The sequence below is a fragment of the Vanessa cardui genome, chromosome 1 (assembly GCF_905220365.1).
Source record: "Vanessa cardui chromosome 1, ilVanCard2.1, whole genome shotgun sequence".
In the NCBI taxonomy this organism is placed as follows: Eukaryota; Metazoa; Arthropoda; class Insecta; order Lepidoptera; family Nymphalidae; genus Vanessa; species Vanessa cardui.
The window spans coordinates 14,601,075-14,621,861 of record NC_061123.1 but is presented as its reverse complement, the minus strand read 5'-3'; the positions used below and the strand labels follow the sequence as shown (position 1 = coordinate 14,621,861).

Sequence of the window (20,787 nt, the reverse complement as noted above, 5' to 3'; positions counted from 1 at the left end):
AAAATCAATGATGTTTTAGTAAACAGATATGTTATTAACGCGCAAAAAGTGAAGACTAGACGACGTCCTAATTGGGACGTTTGCCTTTAGTTGTTTTACGTAATAATAGTAATAATAATAATAAAGTAATACGTTATAATATATCATAATTACGCAGTAATACGTTTTGCGCAATTAAAACATCTAGTTATCCCTTTTACTTATTGTTTTTATCAAGCTATCATTTTTACTTTTAACCTTTAAGTACCGACGTGCGGTCTCACAGGCCCCGACAGATATACGAATTGCTAGTTTACCCCTTTCCCTGCACCATATCGAATCCAGTTTTTCAGTAGCTGCGTGGTTAGCGCATTCATTGATATTGGAACAGGAAATGCTGTTTTAGGGGCCATATTTGGTGAGTAATTACCCTTTGAAATTCCGACGCGGCCTCACAGGCCTCACGTCGGTACTAACGTAACTTTTTCTATTAATTTATATTTTAAATAATATGTTATTTTTAATGATATTATGAACAATAGATACACCAGGGACCTCCGTTTATTAATGAAATAGTTTTGCAACAAATTAAATTAAAAAAAAACCAGGGTTTTTGCCTACTAACATAAGAATAAACTTTATTTGGTTTTTACAAAGCATTCAACGATCTGGTCTCATCTTCCGAAGAAGGGAAAAGCAGTCATTTTAACTTAATTAATGTTTCGTAACGACAAAACAAACAGTAAAGCCAGAAATTATAAGTTTTTATAATTCTATGAAAGGCGGTATAGATAAATAATTTGATACAGTATACACATGCAATCGCCGAGCAAGACGGTGGCCTGTGTCAATTTTCACCGAATTTTATATATTAGTTGCGTCAATTCTTATCTTTTAAATAATGTTAATATGGGAAAACATTGTGATAGAGATACATTTGTATAAAAAGTCAACAGTTAGTATTAGAGCATATAAAGCAAAGATTTTGTAGCCTAAGGTTGCACGTGAACGTAGAATGAGTTTGGCTAGAGTGCTTGAAGCTGTGGAAGTCAAGAATTGTGTCTCCTCAGCTTCATATTTTCTTTCACACCAACCTAAATTCAAAAGAAAATCGATCTATGCATACTATTCGTGTAATAAGTACGTTTGTTTGTAGTGCGCTAAACAAGGGTGACCTGGCAGGGCTTAAAATTTAAGGAGTAGTTGGACTATGGATGTTTTTTTATTCAGAAGCTTTATGTCAATATATTATTTTTTATCTAACAGGTATATAAGTCATAAGTTAGAAATACTATTTTTTGCTATTCTGAAAGGAGTATTTTTTGTGTTTTGATTTTTTATATCGAATGGTCTAAATTTTTCCCGAAATTGAAGCCAAATAATATTATTGTGTTATAATTACATGTTTCATAAAGTAGAATTTATTTCTATGCTTATTTTTTCGTAAAACCCTTTAGTTTTCAACATAATCTAAGGAAAAATATCAACTCATACTTTTGTTATAAAAAACTGATATTATATACGCGGCCTCTCAGGCCTCACGTCGGTACTAACGTTACAAAAAATGCACGTCGGTACTTAAAGGTTAAAGAAATGTAAAAATAAACTAAAATAAACGGCCCCCAGCGCGGACACTTTTTTCTGTTGTTTAGTATGGATATAACATATCTGTTTATCATATCATTGTATAAAATGGAATAAAATATGGATCACGACCTTGATCAACTTAATCTAGCGACAGTTGTAGCTTAAAAAAATAGATAAAATTTAAACCAACATTTTTAATTAGTTTATTTAGAGTACAAATGGAGATTTGTATGAATAAAAACATTAAATAGTAATGAATGAGGGCTATCGTTTTTGGAGGCATCAGTTGGCACAACTAACTAGTAAGCTTTCGTTGAAAAAGTATTTAATAGTGTGGCAGGGCCAAAAGATGATTTACTTTTAATTAATATGCCTTCGTTTGTCAGTCCCGAATCAAAATCAGAAAAAAAGGATGACATACTTTTCTGAAAGACAAAACTCGCCTAAAACTTAGTGAATAGCAGCAATAAAAAATAAACATTCTTTCAGTGTTCATTAAATTTGTTCCGTGACATTTAACAATCCTAGAAACTGAAGTTTCTAGAAATGTTTGTTTCTCTGCAATAGCAATCTCGCACTATTCAAATGTAGTAACCCTCATTACAATAATCTCAAATAACTTGATAGAGTTTAATTTATAAACTTTTGCGTAGTTATCAATATTTTTTATAATATAATAATTGTACCTCATATTTATTATTAGTAAATTGAAAGTTATATATACTACAGTTTAAACAGTTTTCTTTATCCTAGTTGCTTTACAATACCTCCCTAAATCGCAATTCACAATAACAAATAAATTGATACCCTATAAATAAATGCAAAAGACACAACCAATGTAATAAAAACAACAAATTTTATAATTACTTTTTAAATTAATTTTATCTTTGTATAAAGTAAAATCGTGTAAAACATTAAAAATAAAAGCTAAAAATTACAAAATACTTTTTAAATTTAAGGAACATTTTCTTTATCAAATTAGGCAATGGAATAATACTTTTCTATATATAATAATAACTAACCTTGCAAAATAAAACATTTATATATCTAATTTGTGACATTTAAAAATAAATTTGTCTTTCATAATAATTGAATTACTTTTTTGAAAAATGTCATTTGTACAAAAAAAACAATAGTAAACGAAATAAAATTAAAAAGCTATTAATAACTTATTTAAAAGTAAAAATAATGGCATATTTAATATTACGGTATAAAAACCAAGTACTTGTACCTTGAAATTTTAATAGGAAATCTGAAGTATGTCAAAAGTAACTTACTTATTATTTGTGCCATATATTTTATATCCTTCATTTAAAAAACGCAAGATTATCCAATAACAATGATTTTAGGATGGAACCTTGGATCTAAACTTTACTGTATACAATGCAAAAATAATTATCTAAATCGATTCATAAAAATATATAGCCATAAAGAATATATAATCATAAAGAACTATGCTTCATCCTGGTCAAAATTTTACTGACATTCCATTGAAAAACATTAAAAAAAATAGCCATAAACATTTTTGGCATTAAACAAATACTTAGTGGCTCACTTGAATATATATTTATGTTTAGTGCATTGTTTGAATAAACAAAAGGTATTTTGTGATCACTACAGTATCTGGTTCTTATTTCACAATACAATCTACAACAATAGGCTGAAGTCTGAGCAAATTTAGTTGAGTATAATCTTCCAAATATTACATAATAGGTTTTTGTTTAAAGAGTAAAATATGTTTAATTTTCTGTTTTGAACGTCACAAGCATGGTGGAGGCAATGGCATATTAATAAATTTACACACTTCCAAAAGAAAATTCTTCAAGATGAGCATTTGATTATCTCTTGACCCATTTATTGTAATTGTCGGAATAAATGTTGGTTTTAATATATTTGTGTCATCGCCATGTTTCTTCAGCAGAGCTGATCCATGTGCACTGACTGCACAGTTAATTATTGGATCTGGATCAATTTTCATAAGTTTCGCACACTGAAATAATTAAACAAATATTATGTTTCTTTTTATTAGAACCTGTATTAAATTAAAATCTATTGTGTATTGCTCAATATAATTAGTTCTCAAACAATCCAAGACATTTACAAGTAAGGTGTAATACATAAACTTATATTATTAATAAAAAAATGTCATTAGCATATTAATATTCACAATATCCTGACTAATGTGACAGGTATCAGCAAAAAGAAAACAATATTTTCTTTTTTTCACTAGCGGACTGTGGAGTTAAAAAAGAATAGCAATTATAGAATTATCATAAGAAAAGCAATATCTGAGATAACAAAAAATATAAGTATTGTGTTACAATGATTTGATATGCATTTGTTACAGATATGAAAAAATTTAAGAAGGAAATAATAGTTACCCGTGATAAAGCCTCATCTGCATTCCTATTGTCTAAAATCATACACTCTGTCATCTGCACAGAGGCTGTCATGTTATTCAAGGAATCAATAGTGCAAGCATGCACTTTATTTGCATAGCATTCTAACTCTCCATGTTGACAATTAAAATGGAATTGGCCATTTCCTTCTGTGGTCTGTATTAGAATTAAAAATGACAATTAAATTGAAATTGTTTTTTTTTCTTAAAAACTACTTATAAGCATAATAACATAGAAACTTAAGCATTTCAATATAAAATATTATATGCAGATACTTACACTGGCTTTCCCATAAGGAACCAAAGTTACATCTATAAATTCAGATAGCTTCTCTGTTACAGGCAGTAAATGCGCTTTGAAAAAATGCTTAGAATCAGGACAAAGTGTTTCATAGTATACTCTTATTTTAACTTTATCTTGCTTATGTTTGTTGTACTTATCATCTTCTAGTTCTACTATACTACTCTGTAATTAAAATAATTAATTTTCATTAGCATATATAATTTTATATAAGTATTATATACCTTCATATACCTATGAATATAAGCTCATATGAATCAGATCTTACCTCTAATAACTGATTGCTGGGTTTTTCTGACGGTAATAAACGAAAGCACTGCCAAATTATCAGCGCTAACATTATCAACACTAATAATCTATATCGATTACACGAGTAAAAAGCCATCTTAAGGGATTTCTATATATAGATTTTGATTTTTAGCTGTAAGCACAATTTATATTACCATTATAATATTAACACTAATTATTTTATGGAAAATTAATGCACCATTAATACTTCTATAATTAAACTTCAATAATATTTTATTTTAATTCTATTACTGATACCATTATTCCGAGACATATGTCATATGTGACATTATCAATGTTGTCATGTCAGACCGCAGATGTCATATATCACGATCAGAAATCAAGCGATCAAGAGCCAAAACAAATTGTATGCAAAGCCCAAATACCATTTTATTAAATAGGCAGTAGAATAAAATATCTTTCAACTCGAAATTTAATGTTAATTTGATTTTATATTTATATAAAACAGAACTCATTGTACTTATTAGTATGTATAATACGACACAATTTAGATGTAGCATTGGCAAAATTCGTAAAACCGATCACATCCGAATTAAGTACGCTATCCCAAGTTTTCAATATTTATTTGTTATGTGAGTATGATCTTTTCACAAACTTACGTAATAACTTGTAATATCACATGACCCTAATACTTGCTTTCTCGGGTAGGGAACTAACGTGAACATCTATAGCGACGAATAGCGCCGAATGGCGCGACAGGGAGCTATTGGTTGTATTAATCGGCAGTAATCGGTTTTGCCGATGCTTCATCTAAGTTGTGTCGTACTATACTCAAGGAGAAAAGTAAAATAAGCAACATTCGACACCAAATTGACGCTATATCATTGATTCGTCATCGGTTTGATTAATCGATGATATTTACTATGGATTTGCGAAAAAACATTTCGTTTTGAACGTCGATTAAACTGTTATGGGAAATAATGTTGTCTTAAATTTTCGCGATTATTACACATTTAAATAAAACTAAGACTTGAGTCTACCCGTGACCACGAACACTGCAAAGTGCTCGAAACGTCGGGATGTTTAAAAATAATTAATATACGCGATTCATCCGTTATAATTAGTTTTATTTAAATCTATTATGGGAATTTTTGAATTAAAATTAAATTGGATAGAAGCAGTTAAGTGTACCTAATACACAATATAGCTGATATATTAAAAAAATAGCATGAAATGCGTACATTTAAAACTTCTTATATAGGCTATATGTAACTTACTAACTATATGGATACCTACTTATAAATAATGTAAAAGTATGTGTATTATGTGTGTTTTCTGTTTCAGTTAAACACAATCTATATAATTCATAGCATATTATATTTTCAAACTAATTTCATATGAAAACAAATATATTTTCAGATAGATATGGAAATAGAAAAACTTGTACCTACCCTATATAATGGGAAACAAAAAATAAAACAAGTCCGACATAAATATGCTTTATCACAATATATTATGTATAATATATTATATACTACACATATTTCTAATCTATAACGATAATGTTGAACTTGATAGAAATATTTCTTTATTCCAACGTCTTTTTTATTCGTCTATTCAATCCTTTTAATGTCGTTAAATATACTATCATTTTCTACATAAGCAACAATATGTATTTATTTAGTAAAGAAAAGGAATGAAAAAAGGAATGTCTTTAGTACTTAGTCTTGCTTTGCTTTTTTCTTAAACACAGTTCGGTCTTTCGCAGTTCATTTTGCTTTTACCTCATATTCCGCTGTTTAATGCTTTGCGCATTTTTTGCCCTTATATTTACAATTCCACAGCCATTCAAGTATCAGATAAGAGTATCAGAGATATAAGGTCTCAACCTTTTAAGAGATTAAGAACCTCAATGGTACAGTACAGATTAAATATAAATCCCTTTATCTTTTACAATACATTATATTCTAATACCAATAAAATATATATTGAAACCCACTGCTAGTGTTAGATTATCAGGTCAGGGGTTTCAATAGCCTGTTTGTTTTAAAGTGCTTTGTAATGAAGCCCTCCTGTGGGACATATATTAGCCAGCACCAGTATGTGCGCAAGCACAAATGCAATCTGATAATCTGATGGGATAGCAAATCCGAAACGAGCCGAAAGCGTTTAGGTTCAGAACTATGTGCTTTCCGACGCACGTATGTATACTCGTAGTATGTATTCTCATACATACTTTCAGCTACTAAGAAAGAAATTCTATTTCAGAGTACTTAGTTTTATTTTTTATCTTTCTTGATTCAGTAAACATTGTGGATTTTATATTTAATTTTATTCAATGAAACTTTATTCCTCCTCAAACATAATATAATATTTATGCAAGGTCTCGGATAAAATCAACTTTACGTTAATCGAATTCATTCTTTCCATTCTTCAGGAATTTCTCTAAAGACCCACGCCACTTATTTCGGAAACTTTTCCCATCATTATGGTGAACTGCAGTTTTTATCTCTAGTACCTAAACACTTATTAAAAATATGCAACTACGATTATGATGCCATGCATTCATTTGTTGTATTTGCAATACCTTCTGGTTTCAGACTTTGTAAGCAATGGTGAAGTCTTTAATATCTATGCCTCACAACAATATACAAGTATGAGTGAATCATTAGTACCAATACAAATTAAATCAAAAGCTTTATTGTAGTCAATAAAGTAGAGGAAAATATCTTGTTCCATATCTCTGTATTTTTTTTATATACATGTATATATATTTTAAATTTATAATAGTAGTAGTTGCTTGCTCTATCTGCATCTCCAATAACTTGCATCATCATCAAAGTTGATCTAAGATCTAAGAAATTAGAGGGCTAGAGAATAGTATTGGTAAATAAATAATAAATGAATATTTTTTCTTAATTTTATATTTTGATTAATTAATTATATTTCATTCGGTTAGTTGTAAGGTACCAAATTTTTCTATGTCATAAAAGCCAGCTTTCACTTGTCGCCCACCAAAAAATCTTCCATTTAAATCAACAACTGCTTTAATTGCACTTTCAATTCTTTTAAACTCGACGAAAATTCGAACAGCCTCGTCATGTGGGACATTTGGCATCTCGAATATCAGTACCTTCACCACTTCACCATATTTTGTATTACACTCATCTTTTACTTCTGGCTCCAGCTCTTCATCGACATCACCAGGACCCACCATATTCTGAAAGAATGTATGTAACATGAGGTTTGCAATTTTAAAAATAGCTACCTTTACAAATTTGATAGCCAAACATTGCTCTCCACAACCCTTTTTTTAGTTCGAAAAGGATGTGCCTATTTGGAGATTCTTGGCATATTTAGTACCCAAGCTACTCCTTTTTCTGTACCCCAAAGCAACTTTGTATGGAGTTGATAGACAGACTATCATATTTGTTTCTTTAAAAAGTATGATGATTAATGTGTCTAGAACAAAATCAGCATCATATTTAACACAATTTAAATTATAATAAAAATACTTACCCTCAACAGAACTACTTTACTAGGTGTCTTCATAATTTCTGTAATTGAAGGCTCTTGTTTAAGAAGTTGTGAACTTGAATTGGGTGAATCTGTAAATACAATGAGATAATAGGAGAAATTTGAAGCACTCTTAACAAAATTTTTGTACACGTAAGCCTCACCTTTTTTAAAAAAATATATGTAATATGAAAATGATAAAATAATTAGGTACAATAGACTATTTGACAATCCGAAAAATAAATTGTGAATTATTGTAATCAGTGTATATTGTGAGTTTAAAAATGGTTATTTACTAACGAAACTTGAAAATAATACTTAATTTATTCAAAAATCAATACATAAAAATGCATTTTTTCAAATGTTTGTCACGTGACAAAAAACGCTCCTGATTGGCCGGGCTTATGATGAAGTTACTTTCTTGTAAACCTTGCTTTTCCACTATATGTACCACAGATTAAAACACAGCAAAGTGACGTCACCGACCCCATTGCAGCGCCATATTGTCTAAGTAGCGTTTTCGCGCGTTACTTAAATATGGTATTTTTAAAATGATATTTTTCGGTAAATATGTACTAGAAATAAAAAAATCAGGTTCCTTAACCACTACTAAATAATATAAGATGGATTTTAAAAATCAGTCAAATAGCCTATTTTTTGCATGAAAATAACTGTCCGAAACATCTAGTGTGGTTAAAAGTAACGACTTATGTTATAAATACAGCATACAAACCTGATCCAGGAAGTGAAGGTAGAAGGAAACTAGGCGGTGGCATGGCACTGTTGTCCTTTTCATGAATAATGCGACCCCCTCTTTTAGACGTCTTTTCCACTTGTAATGCTACAGACATTCCCTGTTCTTTCTTACCTAAACCTTGTCCTTCCTATTTAAAAAAAAGTATATGTATAAAATTATGGTAAGACTAAATTATTATAAAAATTAGGGTTACATTACATGATGCCTATAAGTTTTGATATACCTTAAAACCATATTTAGCCATAATTTTTGCTGCAACTGAACTTGCACCATATCCCCCGATTGAGAATCCTTGACTGGCAGCGGGAATAGGAACAATTGATGGGGGCGGTGAAAGAGATTCCATCGTAAGAGATGGTGGAGGTGCAATGGCAACCCCGGCGGCTCTTTTTGATATTTCCTCTGCCTCTTCCTCTTCAGGTTGCTACAATATAATTTATCAATTAATATGTTTCCTATGTACCATAACACATCTTAATGAATGACAAATAAATAATTTTAAAATTGTTACATTAATATAAATTATGTTTACTAACTTGCAAAATGTTATTTGTTTTTTTTAAGTAATAATATAGTACATTACCATAGGTACAAGAGTTTTTTCTGGAACAATATCTTCATCATCACCAAACCTTGATTTACGTTTCCTCTCTAATCTATCATTTCTTTCACTTCCATCAAGATTTAACCTTTTTGCTTGCATTTCTAAAATATAAAGCGCAATTAATTTAATGAAAAAAGAATTTTCTCTTTTTTATCTTTTTAATCTTACCTTTGGCAACTTTTTCATAATCATTTGGCCACATAGGATCATACTCATTAGCAACATTCCAATCAAAGTCTCGTACATTTAATGAAGCTGTTATCGTTTTTGAATGAGTTTTGGGGCTGTTTGTGTTTAAGTCATCGTCATCTTTTTGTTTACTTTTCAAATCAATAACAGGTGTTAAAACCTTAAAAAATATATAGTACTTTACTATATTGACATTATATTAGATACTCGATTATTTTAAATATTGTAGTAGATAAATAAAATACCTGATTCGATCTACGCAATGCTTCCCTCTTTGGTTGAGTTACTGCAGCCTTCTTAAGTTGCAATTGAGACTGTAAAAGTTTAATTCCCGAAGACCATTCTGCTACTTTCTCAGTAGTTCTAGCTTTAATTGTATCAAGATCGTCGTATAAAGACATTTTATTGATTCAAATATGCGAAGGCATATAAAAAATATTCACTATAACCTGTTATTACAATTAATTTCAATTAGAAATTTAGTAAGGATATTTAGTTTCTGAAATTCTCGATAGTTAAATGCTTTTTTTATGTAATGATATTTTAAAAGAATAATTAAAGATTTTCTTCGAAAGCTAAATAAAACACTTCAATGTTAGTATTTTATGACAATGACAGTTGTAATGTTGCTAGCACTCAAATAATTCTACCCATTTCTTTCGAAAAAACTTGATTTAACAATTGAATTAATAACAAATATTGTTGTATGATGAGCACCAATATATTTATTATTAAATAATGTACCAAAGACTTGCCTTTAACTTATACATTTTGAATTGACAACTTCTGGATGCCAAACTGCTTCGATATAATTATATTATTATTATATAATTATAATATGTACGTACGTTACTCATTGTCTCTTAAGGCAGCGGTAGGGAGGCTGAAGGCTCCTCTTCTCCCACTCTAACAGCGCTAGCCGTATTTAGAACAGTCGTTTTTTTAAGTAATCAATTATGTCTTATGTTATTTTTTTATAAAGTTCTTATCACAAAAATGTAATGATTCCTGAAAAGCATTTAAGTTTTTTAATATGAGTAATAATAAAAAAAAAACATTTAAATTAGCTTTAAGGTTTTACGTAACATTTTTAATTAATACGACAATATAAAAGCTTTTTGTTAATTCAAATATAAAAGTAAGCCTATTAAAACAAATTTAATGTAATACATCAAGCCTATTAGACCTACATACGAAATTTGATGGGTACAAAATAAAAATTATGTAAGTAGAATTTGAGTATTGGAAATTTTAACAATTAAATCTTTTGCAAAATTGCAAATAATAAATTGACATTAGTGTCATTTTTAAAATAAATTTGATTTTTTTTGTGAAATATTTTTAAAAGTTATGCTGGACTCCGCATAATGTCAGAAACAAAATATAGTAATTGATTTTGAAAATGGGCACAATTATAAGCAAGGATACGAGACGTATTAGTTTTGATAATACTATATCTATGAACCCAGTACTCATACAATCAGTTAATGATAGCGACGAACTAATTTTTGATGATTTTAATGAGGTTTGTGTTCATAATATTATTACGTGTATGTTTCAATTGAGTAGGTACCTACTAGCAAGATGTTCTACCTTCGTAATGTACATAGTATACAACAACAGCCTGTAAATTCCCACTGCTGGGCTAAAGGCCTCCTCTCCCTTTGAGGAGAAGGTTTGGAACATATTCCACCACGCTATTCCAATGCGGGTTGGTGGAATACACATGTGGCAGAATTTCTATGAAATTTGTCACATGCAGGTTTCCTCACGATGTTTTCCTTCACCGCTGAGCACGAGTTGAATTATAAAGACAAATTAAGCACATGAATCAGCGGTGCTTGCCTGGGTTTGAACCCGCAATCATCGGTTAAGATGCACGCGTTCTAACCATTGGGCCATCTCGACTCTACATAGTATGTTAGGTTTAAATCCTAGATATATCTATTCTTACACGTCGTCTCTCTGTGGTTATTTCACGGTTTGAAATTTGGTATGAAACAAGCTTGAACCCTAAGAAGTCCTTCTTTGGCTTTTTTTTATCGACAACCGTCGATCGACAAATATTTTTATATATCTCTTAAATCTAGTAATAGATGGAAATTACATAAAAATCTTCTGCAATTAAATAGGTTCTGAAATCCGTCATTAGTCACCTTCGTAGATTCTAACGGGAAAAAACCGCCAAGAAACTCATCCTTTCCACTATTATTAAAGAATTTATGCCAACAAAGTACTAGTTTATCTATTTTGGGTTTAATTTGAGTTATCAAATCTTTGTACCTTTGTGTTATGTTATGTTATATTATGCGATATCTTAGTAAAAACTGAACCTACTCTGATTATTATATATTGTATCACTGATTATACAGCGATTTTAAGCATCCTTTTTTATTGAATAGGCTGTACTTTGAGAATATGAGGGCAATCCATTTACATTTAGAACAGCACTATTTACTTAAAGCGTACTGAAAGAGGAAACACTAAGGAATTAGTCATAGGTTTTGTCAATAGTTCAAAGTTATACACTAATCATTTTGTGAATTTTTTTAAAGGGAAACATTATATTTTTATACTTAGATTAGAATAATATAAAAGTCAAAATTATCATAAATATTCTTATTGTAATTCAAACGTAAAATATTTCTTTCAGATACAGCCTAGTGAATTAAATTTAAAAAAAAGAACTAATTACGTTAGAATGCATGATGAAGAACAAGATTATTGGGAACAGAGGATAGACCACTTAAAGAATGAACATCAAATGATTAACAAGATTATTGAAGATGAATATAAAACATCAATCGAAAAAAATTACAAATTATTTAAAGCACAAAATATGACACAAGAAAAAATTCAGAAATTAAAACCATGTGTTGATTGGAGCTCTAAGGTGATGTTTACAACGATATAAAATACTATTAATAAAAGAATATTTAGACTTGGCAATTTTGTGTAAGAAAATATTATATAATTATTTGCAGATTATGCGATGCTACGAAGATAACTCTCATCAACCGTTATTATGTTCAGGTGTTGTCCAAGCATTCAACGATTGTGTTACATCGTCTCGGCTTGGAGATTAAATTTATTTTAATATTAACACAACATTATTTACAAAAGTAGTAAAATTTTTGTTATGAAATTTTTTAGTACAAAATTAGAGGAATTTACAAAAACAATAAATGAAATAATAATCCTCAGTTAGTTTAGTTCGTTTAATTATTTATATACATATAAGAATTACCTACATTTTTTTGGGAGATAAATAGTGTTAACTTTTTTTGAGCCAAAGTAAAACTAACACTAAGATGGAAAATAACTTATTATATATATGTATTATAATTTATGCCTATAAAATGTACTGAAAGTAATTTTAATTAATTGTAATGTTTTACATGACAATTGGATCTAAATGTCTTCTGTTGAAGGCGATATCACATTTATCCTCGAATATCTTTAACTATCTTAACTCGCGTGAAGGAGTTATGAATACAATTTTTATTATAACTGATGAATCAATTCAATTCTTAGTTCAATGCCTTTTAGTTGTGATAACTGATTAAATGGCAGCACTATTTTGCTGTCAAATCGTAAACGTCAAAGTGTTTTTAAATTCGCTAACTGTCTCTAGTGTTGTTCAAGATTAAATATTGTTGTCTGTTGATAAGTCTTAAAATCTCCAGTAATTAAATGTATTAAATTAAAATGGATTTGTATACCTAAAGCTACAAAATTTTGCATCCTACCTCATATGATAAGATTCTCTTAAATAGTTCATCATGACTTCTAACGATTCAGAGTTAGATGATCGAATATCTAGCCACACCATTTTAGAGAAGATTAATGCCTGCAATCAAGATGTTACTACGAATAAGGTTTTAAATAATTTAGTACACATAATATTATATAGCCACAGATACAGTATTACATAATTTTGAATTATTAGCCTCAAGTATGTACCTTGAATGTGATTCATATAAATAACGTATAAATTAAATTTATTTCAGGCCCCTGATATAAATGATTTTACCATTGTGAAACCAATTAGTCGCGGTGCATTCGGAAAAGTTTTTCTCGCTCACAAGAAGAATAATAAAGAACAATTATATGCTATCAAAGTGATGAAGAAATCTGATATGATTAATAAAAATATGGTAACTCAAGTCGTCACCGAGAGAAACGCATTAGCATTATCCAGAAGTCCATTCTGTGTTCATTTGTTTTATTCACTGCAGTCAGCATCATCTGTATATTTGGTAAAATGCTCTATTTTTAATATTATTTATAACTCTTTGTTTAAAATTGTAATCAGTTAAATGGGTTATATGTATTGTTCATGCTTTGTTATTACAATTGTATTTGATAATTTTAAGGTGATGGAGTACATGGTTGGTGGTGATATGAAGTCCTTGCTAGGTGTTTATGGGTTTTTAGAAGAAGCCATGGCAGTATTCTATGTGGCAGAAGTAATATTGGCCTTGGAGTATTTGCACAAACACAATATTGTACATAGAGACTTGAAGCCTGATAATATGTTAATATCCAGAAGTGGTCATGTCAAACTTACTGACTTTGGTTTATCGAAGATTGAAATACATCGAGGTATGTTTGTATATGTACATAAAGATTTACTTAGATTTTGTGCACCAGGGTAGACAACACTCACATATATATTCTAATGCCAAACAGCAACACTTAATGTGTTCTGTATATTCTAATGCTAAACATCAACACTTAATGTGTTCTGATGTAAAAGGTGAGAGACCCAGTGTAACTAAAGACACAAGCATTATAAAATCTTAATGCACAACCTTCATGGCATATTGGTAATGTGAGGAATAAGTAAAATTTTATATGCCAATGCCTGGTTTATGATGACTCAGTCATGCTCAGTTGCCTGTTTGCTGTTTTATGCTATAATAAAAAGAAGACATAGTTTCCACATGCTGATAAATGGCTGTAACAATAAATATTTTACCCCAGCCATTATATTTTAGATTAGTTAAAATAAGTTAGCTTACAAAAAAGTATAACAAAGTTTTTGTCTGTTTCAGATTTGGAGATATCTGATTTTGTCAACTGTACACCGAGCTTGAACATGCGTACGCCGGGGCAGCTTTTGTCTCTCACTTCTCACCTCTCCTTTGGCTCCGGAGGTGGAGACAGTACACACGCCTCTGTCACTGAAACTTGTGAGAACCTTCTTGATGAACTTAAGGAGACTAGTATGACGTTACTATAAAATTAATGGTGACTAATAACTTGTATTTAATTTTCTGAATGTTTTTATATTTTTCAGCTAGAATGAAGAGTGTTTTTCAAGGTATCGATACACTCGAAAATTCACCTTTACTAGATCATTCCCAACTATCGGGAATACATCCTTTCATGAGCGCAGAAAGCATAAACTTGGACGATATTGCTGCAAGTATTTAATGTCATATTAAGATGTAAAGTAAGTTATTAATCAGGAATATAAATATAAGTGTTCATTTGTTTTTTAGAGTCATGATTCAGGCTCAGAATCATTAAGTTCTTATCACACTTGTGAGAGTTCTAAAAACAGTACAAATTCAAAAAGCAATAAGTCAACAGATGTCAGCAGCACGAATGGCTCTTCCCTTGAGTCTAATATATTCACAGATTCTCAACACGATCAGTCCACCTCACCACTGTGTAGAGGTCAGTCTTTAAAGAGGATACCCAGGTTAGTTTACTTTATATTTACTATTACTAAAACGCACACATCTGTAATTTGATTATTAAATAAATAAAAAATTGTTATAATATTTTTCTAATTAATCTATTTTAGCTTTCGTGCCAAGAAGAGAAAAAGAATTTTAGACTGTGATGGAGACACACCAACGGGTGTTACAAGTCTTGCAGAATCCAAGGAAAATCATAGTGGCCTAACACAAGAAATAATGGCTTTAGAACTGGAAGTTAGTCAAAATACACCAAAGAGGATGTCAATACACCCTACACCTGACAGACGTAAAAATCCACTCAAAGGAGTATTGAAAAAGAGGTTATTAATTATTTCTGAAATATTAAATTAATAAACAATTTTCATTGAAGTTGGTTACTTATAAAATCAAGTTAATGAATAATATAGAAGAATAGAAAAACTTTTAAATACAGATTATATCATATACATCTCATTTATTTACACATTTTTATTTTTGTCTATATTCAGATGGGTTTCACAAAACGATAGTCATCATTTCAATGTAGGAGTAATATTCTCAACCCCAGTAGCTAACAAGTCACCAGAAACAAAGAAGAAAGCAACTAGATTTAATCTCCCTGTCGATGAAACAAACACGAGCGTAAAAGAAAAATCATTCACATTTGGCAAACATATCTCGACAAGCTTAGAGATATTTCCTACGAGAAGGCTGAGCAAGGTAAAATTTGAAACTATTTAAGTTATTATGTAAAATAATTACTATGAGTTTAAGAAACATTTTTAAAAAATAAAATAATACATACAAAAAATTAAAGTGATTTTTTTCAGGCCAAAATTTAAGAATTCTCTATATTAATATGGACATATCTTCGAAAAACCTGAATCAAAATTATTGTTGCTTCTTAGTAATTTTAATATTGTATAATATTTCAATCCATATAAAAATTACAACTATGGAGTTTCACCAAAAAGAAGAATACAGCCGCGCTTTAAATTAGTGTTTAATAAATGTTTGTAAAATATTAATTTTTTTTGTTTTTATTTCAGGGTGAAGATAGTAAATCTCCTACGGACTTATGTAAAACACCAATAGCTGCCGCACATACGCCGTACAGAACGCCAAAGAGTGTACGGCGAGGAAACCAAGTTTCCGATCAAAGGATTCTTGGTACGCCGGACTATCTCGCTCCAGAATTATTATTGAAGTAAATATATATGTTTTTTTTTTTTTAACTCTGTAAGCACAAAGTGATAGAAATGTTGATTGTTAAAAAATATTATAGATGAAAATTGTGCACTATATGATTGCAATAGTCGGTAATTAATGACATTAAATTTAAATTATCCTAGATACGACTTTTTCGAACACTCGAAGGAGACTTGAATAGTTTTTAGTTTCTTATCTTTCTAAATATTAATTCACTCTATTTTGTCAAGTTATATTAACAATTTACAACTTAGCTCATTAATTGACCTTGATTTTTTTTAATATGAGATTTTTTTTTCAGACAAGGGCACGGGCCGCCTGTCGACTGGTGGGCACTGGGCGTGTGCCTTTACGAGTTCATGACCGGTGTGCCGCCTTTCAACGACGAAACTCCTCAAGCTGTCTTTAAAAACATACTCTCTAGAAGTAAGAATTTTTGGCATGGGCATTATAGGTATTAATTTCGGGATATATTATTATATTTCGACATCATCTACGAATGTCTTGTTCACGAAACTGAAGTTTATATCAAGCTCCACCGAACAAAAATAAAAAACATGGTAAATATCCTGAAATTAATACCTTTAGTAATAAAAATAACCATGTTAATTTAAAATTTTATATGGGCATCATAGATAAAAATTATGTAAATTCTTAAAAAAACTTAAAATAATGAAACATTATTACACATAAAGTCTTTAAATATTTTTTGCGCTATAAGAATGCTTGGAAATAGCTTGGAACCTTGTCGAAGTAAATCGAAAATTATAACTGACACATCTCGAACTATGGATCGTTAGCAAGGAAGTTTTGATGTCTGTCTGTCTATCGTATCCGATTCTGGAAAATCTAAAAGTCGGAAATGATGTAGTGTCTGTACATAGTAAGTTGAACTGAAGGAAACGTTACGCGTAATTTAGACTTTACTTCCTCTCTCATTACTCATTGATTATATTAATCATATAATCAAGTCGTAATAAATGTCTAAAACAATGTGGTGGCAAACGACAAACTGAAAATGTATATCGACATAAAAGTAACAGCATCTCCTGTCTTCTCTCGCGCATTGACGCAAGTATGGCGGACAAAAGCGTCGACAGAAGACAGAGCTGTCTCCTGACTGTACCAGTGATGGGTAAATCGTGCTTGTCTCAGTCATAATGTTGCATTGTTGCAGGATCGGATAAGCCAAATCACATTATAAAATTAGAATTTTTCGGAGTAGCAATAATCTTTATCATTTATTTTATTTCGAATAGGTCTGCTTTAACTCAGTAATAATGTTCTCAGGCTTAGGTTTGAACATCGCGGTAAATTTCACAAAATAGCTAAAATGCGATAGTTAAAACAATTTCTCTATTCCCCTCTATCATTTTTTTCCGATGGTATGTGAAATGCTATGCTATCCCAAACGAATAGGCTATTTGACAATGCGAAAAATAAATTGTGAATTATTGTAATCAGTGAGTTTATGATTAAAAATTATGAGTTTTAAAATGGTTATTTACGAAACTTGTATATAATACTTAATTTATTCAAAAATCAATAATTAAAAATGCATTTTTTTAAACGTTTGTCACATGACACAAAACGCTCCTGATTGGCCGGGCTTATGATGAAGTCACTTTCTTGTAAACCTTGCTATTCTACTATATGTACCACAGATTAAAATACAGCAAAGTGACGTCACCGACCCCATTGCAGCGCCATATTGTCCAAGTAGAGTTTTCGCGCTATATTTAAATATGGAATTTTTAAAATGATATTTTTCGGCAAATATGTACTAGAAATAAAAAAAACAACTGTTACTGGGTTTAGAAACCAGTCAAATAGCCTATTCTATCATTGACTTTCTTTAGGGCTGGTATTTGTATTTCAGAAATCGCATCGTTCGTTTTTTTAGTAGTCCGGTTACAGGCCTCATCCTACTACGTTATGCTTACGTTTACAACGAACAAGCGCTTCACGTTCCCACTGTGAACTCGGCCGACAACTGAAAAAAGAATATAGTCTATCTCTCTCTCTCCCCGCAGACATCCGTTATGTTTACGTTTACAACGAAGAAGCGCTTCGCGTTGCCACTGTGAACTCAGCCGACAACTGAAAAAAGAATATAGTCTATCTCTCTCTCACCCCGCAGACATCCGTTATGTTTACGTTTACAACGAACAAGCGCTTCGCGTTGCCACTGTGAACTCAACTGACAACTGAAAAAGGAATATAGTCTATCTCTCTCTCCCCGCAGACATCCGTTATGTTTACGTTTACAACGAACAAGCGCTTCACGTTTCCACTGTGAACTCGGCAGACAACTGAAAAAAGAATATAGTCTATCTCTCTCTCTCCCCGCAGACCGTTATGTTTACGTTTACAACGAACAAGCGCTTCACGTTTCCACTGTGAACTCGGCCGACAACTGAAAAAAGAATATAGTCTATCTTTCTCTCCCCGCAGACATCCGTTATGTTTACGTTCGATACATCGAGTGGCCGGAGGACGAGGAGGCGCTGTCGGCAACTGAAAAAAGAATATAGTCTATCTCTCTCTCTCTCGCAGACATCGAGTGGCCTGAGGACGATGAGGCGCTGTCGCCGGCGGCCGTGGAGGCGATCGAGGCGCTGCTGACTGTGGATGCGGCGGCGCGGCCGGCGGCGAGCGCGGTGCGGCGCCTGGCGCTGTTCGCGCGCGTGGACTGGGACAATCAGCTGCACGCCGAGCCGCCCTTCGTGCCCACGCTCGACGACATCTACGACACGGGATACTTTCAAGGTACACCTTGCTTTACGCTGTTTGTATACAAAAGGCGCTTATCTCGGCTACAATGGTCATTTAAAATAGGCACACACCGAGGCTGGCCGCAACGCATAACAAATATTCTTTTGGATCAGTTTCATACATTTTGTATGGGCTATCGCACATATCAGAGCAGAGATGGCCCAGTGGTTAGAACGCGTGCATCTTAACCGATGATTGCGGGTTCAAACCCAGGCAAGCACCGCTGATTCATGTGCTTAATTTGTCTTTATAATTCATCTCGTGCTCAGCGGTGAAGGAAAACATCGTGAGGAAACCTGCATGTGACAAATTTCATACAAATTCTGCCACATGTGTATTCCACCAACCCGCATTGGAACAGCGTGGTGGAATATGTTCCAAACCTTCTCCTTAAAGGGAGAGGAGGCCTTTAGCCCAGCAGTGGGAATTTACAGGCATCGGGCCGCACCGCGACCCAATATCCTATAATCAGTCAGGTTTTGGCAATCTAAGAAGATGGATAGTTCTTGTTGATGATTCGGTTTCTGTTTGGTAATTCACGAACAGCACTCATTCTGCCGTCTACTTGTTGCGTCTGCTAACGCACACTGAGACGGGCCGCATTGCAACGCATAACATCGCCGCAAAAATACGCCTGGCAGTGATGCGCCAATGCGTTGCGATGCGACCCGTTGCGGGCAGCCTGATATGTGCGATAAAAAGTAAAAAGTAAAGTAACAGCCTGTAAATTCCCACTGCTGGGCTAAACGCCTCCTCTCTCTTTGAGAAGAAGGTTTGGAACATGTTCCATCACGCTGTTCCAATGCGGGTTGGTGGAATACACATGTGGCAGAATTTCTATGAAATTTGTCACATGCAGGTTTCCTCACGATGTTTTCCTTCACCGCTGAGCACGAGATGAATTATAAAGACAAATTAAGCACATGAATCAGCGGTGCTTGCCTGGGTTTGAACCCGCAATCATCGGTTAAGATGCGCGCGTTCTTACCACTGGGCCATCTCGACTCAACAAACTAATATTACAACAAATTAATATTACTGTTTAAATCAGTATGCACTCATTTTAAGTAATGCTGCAACATGTTTGTATATTTCCAGAAGTTTCTAAAACTAATCTGTGTTTTCTGTTTCAGCTCGTAACATTCTGCAGCACCTCAATGTGTCCAACTTTGATATGTGAGTTTAATATAAGTAGTCAATTGCTAGACGTGTGATATTTTGATATTAATATATTTAGCTTAAATTAAATAAATAATGTTTAAAACTATCCACATTATCTGTTCCTATTACAGTCTGATGCATTAAATACTGCTCTCAATAACGAATTATATACTTAAAATGCTTTAAAAATATATTCAAACAGACTAATTTATTGTAACAATTGTTTATTGTAATTATTAATATAATAAAATTATAGGATTAATTTTGGTTTAATTATTAGTAAAATAAACAACATATCAAGGTATTCGTTTATTTATTGATAGTTCTTAAACTATATTGGCACAATTTAATGGCAATTATAGCCGCAATAAT

At 31.7% G+C, this 20,787-nt stretch overlaps 3 protein-coding genes across 3 annotated transcripts; 1 reads left to right on the top strand and 2 right to left on the bottom strand.

The window, feature by feature from the left end:
• Positions 1-2,045: 2,045 nt before the first annotated feature.
• Positions 2,046-4,847, bottom strand: LOC124531538 (GILT-like protein 1). Its single transcript, XM_047106073.1, has 4 exons — positions 4,534-4,847; positions 4,245-4,430; positions 3,948-4,121; positions 2,046-3,556 (listed from the first exon to the last, which is right to left on the bottom strand). The coding sequence occupies exons 1-4, from the start codon at positions 4,648-4,650 to the stop codon at positions 3,326-3,328; spliced, it is 708 nt and encodes a 235-aa protein (XP_046962029.1). The 5' UTR covers positions 4,651-4,847; the 3' UTR covers positions 2,046-3,325.
• Positions 4,848-7,085: 2,238 nt separating this feature from the next.
• On the bottom strand, positions 7,086-10,201 carry LOC124532614 (splicing factor 45). Its single transcript, XM_047107603.1, has 7 exons — positions 9,826-10,201; positions 9,560-9,740; positions 9,371-9,492; positions 9,011-9,211; positions 8,764-8,914; positions 8,034-8,122; positions 7,086-7,734 (listed from the first exon to the last, which is right to left on the bottom strand). The coding sequence occupies exons 1-7, from the start codon at positions 9,979-9,981 to the stop codon at positions 7,462-7,464; spliced, it is 1,173 nt and encodes a 390-aa protein (XP_046963559.1). The 5' UTR covers positions 9,982-10,201; the 3' UTR covers positions 7,086-7,461.
• Positions 10,202-10,803: 602 nt separating this feature from the next.
• On the top strand, positions 10,804-20,613 carry LOC124533659 (serine/threonine-protein kinase greatwall). Its single transcript, XM_047109081.1, has 13 exons — positions 10,804-11,105; positions 12,234-12,473; positions 13,591-13,839; positions 13,957-14,185; positions 14,638-14,808; positions 14,883-15,007; positions 15,088-15,290; positions 15,396-15,611; positions 15,780-15,990; positions 16,320-16,477; positions 16,781-16,905; positions 19,036-19,248; positions 20,388-20,613. Exons 1-13 carry the CDS (start codon positions 10,983-10,985, stop codon positions 20,432-20,434), a joined length of 2,310 nt encoding a protein of 769 aa, XP_046965037.1. The 5' UTR covers positions 10,804-10,982; the 3' UTR covers positions 20,435-20,613.
• Positions 20,614-20,787: the final 174 nt, after the last annotated feature.

Excerpts from the sequence above, each read along its gene's own strand:
- LOC124531538 (XM_047106073.1), bottom strand. The coding sequence starts at position 4,650 with ATGGCTTTTTACTCGTGTAATCGATATAGATTATTAGTGTTGATAATG. Across the intron at positions 4,431-4,533 it reads CCAGCAATCAGTTATTAGAG|AGTAGTATAGTAGAACTAGA; the intron begins GTAAGATCTGAT and ends TTTTAATTACAG. Across the intron at positions 3,557-3,947 it reads CAGATGAGGCTTTATCACGG|TGTGCGAAACTTATGAAAAT; the intron begins GTAACTATTATT and ends TAATTATTTCAG.
- LOC124532614 (XM_047107603.1), bottom strand. The coding sequence starts at position 9,981 with ATGTCTTTATACGACGATCTTGATACAATTAAAGCTAGAACTACTGAG. Across the intron at positions 9,741-9,825 it reads CATTGCGTAGATCGAATCAG|GTTTTAACACCTGTTATTGA; the intron begins GTATTTTATTTA and ends ATATTTTTTAAG. Across the intron at positions 8,123-8,763 it reads ACCTTCACTTCCTGGATCAG|ATTCACCCAATTCAAGTTCA; the intron begins GTTTGTATGCTG and ends TTGTATTTACAG.
- LOC124533659 (XM_047109081.1), top strand. The coding sequence starts at position 10,983 with ATGGGCACAATTATAAGCAAGGATACGAGACGTATTAGTTTTGATAAT. Across the intron at positions 15,291-15,395 it reads TCTTTAAAGAGGATACCCAG|CTTTCGTGCCAAGAAGAGAA; the intron begins GTTAGTTTACTT and ends AATCTATTTTAG. Across the intron at positions 15,991-16,319 it reads CTACGAGAAGGCTGAGCAAG|GGTGAAGATAGTAAATCTCC; the intron begins GTAAAATTTGAA and ends TTTTTATTTCAG.